Here is an 8,962-nt window from a genome sequence, read left to right as displayed (position 1 = left end):
CATATCGCAGTTTTGCAAATAGACGCATTTACCTGAATTTTAATTAATAGAGAAAAACACTTCAAAGTGAAATGCTATATCTGATATTTGCATTAAAAAAGCGGGGAAAACTGTCTTTAATATCCTCTGAAAGTTTAGTTGAAGCTTATTTTATTGTAAGTGGTACGAAAATATTGGACGAATATTTACATATTATTTGAGAGATATATAAGAGAATAGATTTTTTAAAACAGATAAGTAGGCAAAAAAATTAAAATCTATATGATGAATCGCCCTTTTCTATCTTTGAATAACAGCTATCGCCATAATGTTCATAATATGTCCATAATGGGGCCATAATGTCTTTCCAAGCCTTTTAACCAATTCTTAAAAGGGATCCCCCAGAAAATTTAAGAAAAAATCTCAAAAATATTTTGTTTCTAGATTTTGATGGAGATTGATGGAGAATAGATCTACAAATCGATTAAGGTATTCCGCTCAAGAATCGCATGGAAATAAGCCAAGATATAGCCATCGCGGGGGGCCATATTGCCCATCCAAGCAGTATTGATGATTTTAAAGGGGATCCCCCTGAAAATTTAACAAAAAATCTCAAAAATATTTTGTTTCTAGATTTTGATGCAGATTGGTGGAGAATCGATCTACAAATCGATTAAGGTATTCCGCTCAAAGATCGGATGGAAATTGGTCAAGATATAGCCATCGCGGGGAGTCATTTTGCCCATCCAAGCAGTAATAATGATTTTAAAGGGGATCCTTCAGAAAATTTAACGAAAAATCTAAAAAAAATTTTGTTTCTACATTTTGATGCAGATTGGTGGAGAATCGATCTACAAATCGATTAAGGTATTTCGCTCAACGATCGGATGGAAATTGGCCAAGATATAGCCATCGCGGGGAGTCATTATGCCCATCCAAACAGTATTCATGATTTTAAAGGGGATCCCGCTGAAAATTTAACAAAAAATCTCAAAAATATTTTGTTTCTAGATTTTGATGCAGATTGGTGGAGAATCGATCTACAAATCGATTAAGGTATTTCGCTCAACGATCGGATGGAAATTGGCCAAGATATAGCCATCGCGGGGAGTCATTATGCCCATCCAAACAGTATTCATGATTTTAAAGGGGATCCCGCTGAAAATTTAACAAAATATCTCAAAAATATTTTGTTTCTAGATTTTGATGCAGATTGGTGGAGAATCGATCTACAAATCGATTAAGGTATTCCGCTCAAAGATCGGATGGAAATTGGCCAAGATATAGCGATCGCGGGGGGCCATATTGCCCATCCAAGCAGTATTGGTGATTTGAAAGAGGATCCCCCAGAAAATTTAACAAAAAATCTCAAAAATATTTTGTTTCTAGATTTTGATGCAGATTGGTGGAGAATCGATCTACAAATCGATTAAGGTATTTCGCTCAACGATCGGATGGAAATTGGCCAAGATATAGCCATCGCGGGGGGCCATATTGCCCATCCAAGCAGTATTGGTGATTTGAAAGAGGATCCCCCAGAAAATTTAACAAAAAATCTCAAAAATATTTTGTTTCTAGATTTTGATGCAGATTGGTGGAGAATCGATCTACAAATCGATTAAGGTATTTCGCTCAACGATCGGATGGAAATTGGCCAAGATATAGCCATCGCGGGGAGTCATTATGCCCATCCAAACAGTATTCATGATTTTAAAGGGGATCCCGCTGAAAATTTAACAAAATATCTCAAAAATATTTTCTTTCTAGATTTTGATGCAGATTGGTGGAGAATCGATCTACAAATCGATTAAGGTATTCCGCTCAAAGATCGGATGGAAATTGGCCAAGATATAGCGATCGCGGGGGGCCATATTGCCCATCCAAGCAGTATTGGTGATTTGAAAGAGGATCCCCCAGAAAATTTAACAAAAAATCTCAAAAATATTTTGTTTCTAGATTTTGATGCAGATTGGTGGAGAATCGATCTACAAATCGATTAAGGTATTTCGCTCAACGATCGGATGGAAATTGGCCAAGATATAGCCATCGCGGGGGGCCATATTGCCCATCCAAGCAGTATTGGTGATTTGAAAGAGGATCCCCCAGAAAATTTAACAAAAAATCTCAAAAATATTTTGTTTCTAGATTTTGATGCAGATTGGTGGAGAATCGATCTACAAATCGATTAAGGTATTTCGCTCAACGATCGGATGGAAATTGGCCAAGATATAGCCATCGCGGGGAGTCATTATGCCCATCCAAACAGTATTCATGATTTTAAAGGGGATCCCCCTGAAAATTTAACAAAAAATCTCAAAAATATTTTGTTTCTAGATTTTGATGCAGATTGGTGGAGAATCGATCTACAAATCGATTAAGGTATTCCGCTCAAAGATCGGATGGAAATTGGCCAAGATATAGCCATCGCGGGGAGTCATTTTGCCCATCCAAGCAGTAATAATGATTTTAAAGGGGATCCTTCAGAAAATTTAACGAAAAATCTAAAAAAAATTTTGTTTCTACATTTTGATGCAGATTGGTGGAGAATCGATCTACAAATCGATTAAGGTATTTCGCTCAACGATCGGATGGAAATTGGCCAAGATATAGCCATCGCGGGGAGTCATTATGCCCATCCAAACAGTATTCATGATTTTAAAGGGGATCCCGCTGAAAATTTAACAAAATATCTCAAAAATATTTTGTTTCTAGATTTTGATGCAGATTGGTGGAGAATCGATCTACAAATCGATTAAGGTATTCCGCTCAAAGATCGGATGGAAATTGGCCAAGATATAGCGATCGCGGGGGGCCATATTGCCCATCCAAGCAGTATTGGTGATTTGAAAGAGGATCCCCCAGAAAATTTAACAAAAAATCTCAAAAATATTTTGTTTCTAGATTTTGATGCAGATTGGTGGAGAATCGATCTACAAATCGATTAAGGTATTTCGCTCAACGATCGGATGGAAATTGGCCAAGATATAGCCATCGCGGGCAGTCATTATGCCCATCCAAACAGTATTCATGATTTTAAAGGGGATCCCCCTGAAAATTTAACAAAAAATCTCAAAAATATTTTGTTTCTAGATTTTGATGCAGATTGGTGGAGAATCGATCTACAAATCGATTAAGGTATTCCGCTTCAAGATCGGGTGGAAATTGGCCAAGATATACCCATCGCGGGGAGTCATTTTCCCCATCCAAGCAGTAATAATGATTTTAAAGGGGATCTCCCAGAAAATTTAACAAAATATCTAAAAATATTTTTTTAAAAAAGGACGTGTGCAGACGGACGCCCCAGTTTGTTTCGGAGATATGTCCACCAATACGTTGCACCGATTGGACCAAAAGTATATTACCTGCTGCAAGGGTATAAAAAACCATGACAAAAGTGATCAAAATGAATTCTTAAAACATTCGTTTATTACTTAAAACTGTTGTAAAAATTGCAAACAGGTTACAGTATAAATGGTTTGCAAATATCCAAATAAACCTACGACTAAAGGAAAAATAATATGCGCGCAGCAAGATTACTCGTCATCATCATCATCGTCATCTTCCTCTTCGTCCTCCTCGTCATCATCATCGTCGTCATCGTCATCGTCTTCATCATCGTCCTCGCCCTCGACGTCATCATCATCCTCGCCGTCCTCATCCTCTCCACTTTCGCCCGCACTTTCTTCCTCGTCGTCCTCCTCAGCGTCGCCCTCCTCGGACTCAGGCTCAGCCTTAGAGCTCTCGCTGGCCGCCTCCTTGCGGGCCTTTTTCGTAGGCACAGCCGTGTCCTCGCCGTCGTTGTCCTTGGGCGCAGCATCAGCGGCCAAAAGGGCCTCCTTCTTCTGACGCAGCTCTGCCTTGCGCTTCACCTGCTCCCCTGAGAGTTTAACAAACTCGGCATCCTTGGTCAACGCGAATCGGGACAACACCTCGTTGGCCTGTTTCTTCAATTTAAGCATGCGCTGCTCCCGTGGTCCGACCACATACGGAGTCTCGGCCGGTGGGGCACACAGACTGACGTACAGTGGTAGGGCCGATGTACCCACAATGTCGATCTTGACGTACAGCGAACGAATATTGGCCAGACCACCGGGAAAAACCTGCTGCAGTTGCTTGCTCACCAGCAGGATGTTTTCAGCCAGCTGCTCGGCACTGTGCTCGTGGTTGCCCACCGGAATGGTAGTTAGATCGCCCTTGGCCAGCTGCCGGAAGGCAGTGCGGTGGAGGGCGCGCTTCACCTCCTCTGCAATCTTATCATTGTCCTTGCTAAGACGAACGGCATGCAGAACATTGCGAGGCTTCTGGGTGAACTGAAAATAAATAGAAAAATTACAAATTTGTTAACAATTTATTAATAGAATAGTAGGGATAGAAACTATCTCAAAATGTGTAGGTATTCAGGATTACTTTCTCTTAAACCAGATTATAAAGGTTTCTCCGAATACCCTCATTGTCCTCCCAAGCAAAAACATCCCTTGGCTAATTCTTACCTTGCCCAAAAACGAGGACGCCTGGCCAGAGATACGACCGTCGCAGAGCAGGTAGTCGTATGTGTTCAGGAACTTGCGCTTGGCCTCGAATGGTCCCATCTCGTTGCGCAGCTGGTTAAACGGAACGACGGTAAGACGCTGGGTAACACCTGCCTCCCGGAGAAGATCCTCATAGTGCTGTTTGGTGGGTTCAAAGTCGAACTTGGCGCCCCGCTGCAAATCAGGCACAATAATGGCCACATCGGAGTCAGCGTTCACTAGGGAGTGCTTCAGGGCCAGCTTCACCACTCTTTTTGGGCAGCTGGCAATCTTGTAACTGGCCACTTGGAGATTGTAGCGGTAGTCTGTGAAAATGTCCTTCTTCTTAGCCACCTCCTCGGCAACTAGATCCTTCAAGGCCTGGCACACCTTCTTAACATTTCCCTCGCTAACGATCTGTTCGTACTTTTTCTCATCGAAAGACTGCAGTTCGAAAGTCAGCTCCAAGGGTGGCTTGGCTTTGGATGCTTTCTTTGAGGCTTTCTTGCCTGGCTTGTTCTTAATTTTATTGTCGACCTTCTTTGCTTTCGGAGCCTTGACTGGCTTTGAAATCTTCTGGGCAGGTTTGTTCTTCTTTTGGAGCGAAGCAGCCGATTGAGCCTTGGCTTTTACAGTTTCCTTGGCCGGCTTGGCATCGGCACTTGGCTTGGTGGCTTTCTTTACATCTTCAGCAGCTTTAGATGCCTTGGCGTCCTTCTTCCCTGGCTTGGTTGTCTTCTTGGATTCTTCGGAAGCTGGAGCGGCCTTGGCGATCTTTTTTGCAGCTTCGGCTACAGCAGCCTGCTTCTGGGACTTCTTTGCCGGCGCTGGAGCAGCCTTCTGGGCAACCGGTTCCTCTGCCTTTCGCTTAGCTGCCGCTTTCTTGGCTGGTGCTGGAGCTGGCGCCGCAGCCTTTGCCTTGGTTTCTTTTTTTGGGACCACTGGCGACTCTGGAGGAGCCAAAATCAAAGGCTTCTTGGCTGCCTTCTCCGGCTTCACTTTCGACTTTTTGTTTGCGGCAGGAGCAGCGGCTGGGGATTCTGGAGGCGCCAGGATCAAAGGCTTTTTGCCCTCTCCTTTTTGTTGTTTCTTTTCGGGCTTCTGCTTGGGCAGTTCCTTTTTGGCCTTGACGGCGCCATCTGCTTTTTTCAGCGCGGCATTCTTCCCCTTTTTGTTGTTGGCTTCTTCCAGGACGGCTGCTGGGGGCTGTTTCGCCGCTTTCTCAGGCTTGTTCTTCTTTTTTGAGACGCCCTCGATGCTGTTGCTCTTCTTCAGCGACTTGGGCTGCGGTTTCTGCACTTTAACCATCTTTGACGAATTGAATGCGAGTGTTTCCGTAAAAGCAAAATTCTGTTTTCAAATTATATTTCTTTGGTAGAACTACACGTGCGAAAGAGGAATCGATGGCAACATTGATAAAGTAATCGATGTATCGATAAGAATGCATCCCTCAAGCGAACCGGTTAAAATAGCGGTACGGCAACTCTATAAAAAAACGAGATTCAAATTTTAAATTTTAAAATTAATTTATTTCTTAGAATTTAAATACCCCTTTACTGCAAAATAAATGAGGCAAATTTTTTCATTTTTAGAGAATATGATTATAATTTTCAGTTAAAGAAAATCAAACATTTATTTTTTTAGTTGTTTCATCGAATAGTGTTATAAAAATATATATATTAACGCATAATATCTATTTTCAAATAAAATGAATTGCTTGAATGGAATTTATATTTTGAGTAAACTCTTTGAATCTGCTTACTCCTAGCTCATTTTAAATAAATTCATTTCCAACCATTTCCTAGAAGTTCCTTCACATTTCTAATTAAAAAGCAAACAGTTTATTTTAAGTAGATAATTCTAAAAATAGTTATATTCTTTACATTACACGCGTGCCTAATCGCCCCACCAGGATACCGAAGGTCCTTGGCTGCGCTCACACGCCCACAGAAACACACACGCAAAAGGATGTTCTCGCAGGGAGGCTGCCAAAAGCCGACGCATGCCAGCTCCCATGGTGTTTCAAATTGAAGACCCCTATGGAAATAGCCGTCCCGCAAAAGTTATTCCTACAGATAGAAGACAGCCTTTGAGACCATGTGCGCGCGCTTGTGGCCATTTGCCGCCACGTGACTGGCGAGGAAGAAACTTTGCGTGGGGATGTTAATCAACAGTTAAAGTTTACTTAATATATACATTTAAAGCTTAAGCTTCTTGGCGTTCGCCTTGGCTACATCCTTTTTAGGCCGTTTGTTGGATGCTGTGGCTGCCGTGGTGTCCTGCAGTTTGTTGAAGAACGCCTTCGAAGACTTCAGGGCACCTTGGTCATTGCTGCTGGCCGTGATCTGAAAACAAATTAAAATGTTATATACATGGACTCGCACTACAACAAAAGAAATTTACCTTTTGTACATTGCGACTCTTGGTAATAGTCTTCAGAAGCTTAGCATCCGCCTCCCTCTTCGTAGGCGCCTTGCCCTCCTTGGCGCGTTGAAGATCACGCTGCTCCAATGCCGTATGTATCGCCCGCTGCTTTTGCTTCTTCTTGCGTCGCTCCCGGTTCTTATCGGTGCGATTGCGCTCCGACTTGCCAAGAGGAGCGTGTTTCGGGCCCTGGAACACTTCCTCGGGAGCCAGTAGATTGGCATCACTAACCGCCACGGGGGCCACCTCCTCCATATGTACAACTGGCGTGTTGGTGACAATCCTAGCCTCGGGAGCGACTGGTTTGGGGGTAAAGTGGAAGTTGGACAAGGCATCCAACTTGAGGAATAAGGAACGCATCGCTTTTTTTATCTCTTGATGTTCCTTTGGTTCAGGGCCACTATTATCGTCGGCATCCCGATTAGGATCGAGTTTGTCCAGCTCACGCTGGTACTGTGCTTCGTATATCTGCGACAGGGATTGCTTGGACTTTTCCTGGTCCAGAATCAACTGCTTGCGGTATTCCTGCGGAGTGTTTACGGGACGAACAGTGCGAACAACATCATCCCAGGCCTTGTCACGAATGCGCTGCTTGATTATGTCCTCAATTGAACGGTTATCCTCCTCCGTAATCGGTGCTGTTGGGCGTGTGGTGGAATCAAAATCGAGAATCTCCTCAAGCAATGAGTTTTGAGGTCGATTAGCTGCTTGGACTTCGCCTTTAAGTTGCCAAGGTTTCTCGCCAAGGACGACATCCTCATAATCGCGAATGCGTTGGAAAAGACGAGCTTCTCTGAGCTCATTGCTGGACTGCGAAGGCAGTTCTGCTACTTTTTTGTTATCCTCGTCTTGACTGTCTTCCTTGTCAGAGTCGGAATCGGAATCGCTGGCAGGTTCTACGCCGCTTTTGGCGACAAACTCTGATTCATCAATTTCACTAGCAGCTTCGTCTTGATCCTCTCCGATTTCAGCTTCTTCTTCGCTTTTGTCTGGTTCCTCCAGATCCTCTTCGTTTTCTTCATCCTCTTCATCGTCCTTCTCTTCCTTGTCACTCTCATCTTCATTAAAGAAGTCCTTAACCTTGCCTTTGTTAAATTTTTGGGACTGCTTCAGTAGCTCCTCGTCCATGTCAAAGAAATCAGCATAGTTTACGTTTCCATCATCATCCTCCTCGTCTTCTCCCAGTCCGAAATCCTCGGCAAAGTGGTCGATTTCTTCCGCCTGTTCCCCTCCGCGCTTGTTGTTCATTCGACGCATCTCCTTGGCATCCTCCTGCTCCAGAAACTCGTTCATTTCTTGCAACTTAAAGAAGGTGTCATCCACTACAGAGTTGCGCATTCGCCTGCTGTTCTTTTCCTTCTGTGGTTGGGATTTCTTGCTGGCGGGCAGGTCATCGTCGAAGCTCGCGTTCGATTCCGCATCCTCGTCGGTCTCTTCGTCAGCAAGTTCTTCATTCTCTTCCTCTGGATCCTCCTCCTGTTCGTCGCCCTCGTCCAGCTCGATACCCAGGTGCTGTTCCCGTATCGCCGTCATCTGTGCAGTCTGCTCCAACAGCTGCTGGAAGACTATCTCATTGCGCATTTCCAACTGCTGCCAAATCTGCTCCTCATCCATGTTCTCCAGAACCAACTCCTCAAGCAAATCCTTCTTGTTTGCCACATCTCCACTAATGCTAACGCTGTAGGTTTGCTGAATGAGCTGCTCAATGGCTTCAGTCTGCTCCGGCTGGGGTCTACAACAAAAAATTTATTAAAGATTGGAACACGTGCGCGGGTAGAAGAAAACAAACTTGAGAAAGCGCTCTGGATTGCTGATCAGCTGCTCAAAATTGTCTGCAATTTCTTTAAGGACATTTCCCTTTTTCGTTTTTTTCTTGCTTCCTATCATTTTTTATCGAATTTGTAGTGATTTTAAATAAAAAACGCTTTAAAACAGCAAGTGCTTTCAAAATAACAAGCGGTTAGAGATGGTATCAGTATCGTGGGCAACACACCTTAGTGATGGGAAATTGTATATAAATACGATAACAAATAAGATTTTTTACAAAAAAT

At 43.4% G+C, this 8,962-nt stretch overlaps 2 protein-coding genes across 2 annotated transcripts; both read right to left on the bottom strand.

Annotated features, from left to right (window-relative positions):
* Positions 1-3,387: 3,387 nt before the first annotated feature.
* Positions 3,388-5,929, bottom strand: LOC6497194 (ribosomal L1 domain-containing protein CG13096). Its single transcript, XM_001962544.4, has 2 exons — positions 4,470-5,929; positions 3,388-4,289 (listed from the first exon to the last, which is right to left on the bottom strand). Exons 1-2 carry the CDS (start codon positions 5,793-5,795, stop codon positions 3,513-3,515), a joined length of 2,103 nt encoding a protein of 700 aa, XP_001962580.3. The 5' UTR covers positions 5,796-5,929; the 3' UTR covers positions 3,388-3,512.
* A 383-nt stretch (positions 5,930-6,312) lies between these two features.
* On the bottom strand, positions 6,313-8,932 carry LOC6497193 (U3 small nucleolar ribonucleoprotein protein MPP10). Its single transcript, XM_001962545.4, has 3 exons — positions 8,701-8,932; positions 6,891-8,643; positions 6,313-6,832 (listed from the first exon to the last, which is right to left on the bottom strand). Exons 1-3 carry the CDS (start codon positions 8,796-8,798, stop codon positions 6,686-6,688), a joined length of 1,998 nt encoding a protein of 665 aa, XP_001962581.1. The 5' UTR covers positions 8,799-8,932; the 3' UTR covers positions 6,313-6,685.
* Positions 8,933-8,962: the final 30 nt, after the last annotated feature.

Source organism: Drosophila ananassae, chromosome 3R (genome assembly GCF_017639315.1).
Source record: "Drosophila ananassae strain 14024-0371.13 chromosome 3R, ASM1763931v2, whole genome shotgun sequence".
Taxonomy (NCBI): domain Eukaryota; kingdom Metazoa; phylum Arthropoda; class Insecta; order Diptera; family Drosophilidae; genus Drosophila; species Drosophila ananassae.
The sequence above is the reverse complement of the archived record's forward strand: the minus strand, read 5'-3'. Positions and strand labels throughout refer to the sequence as shown.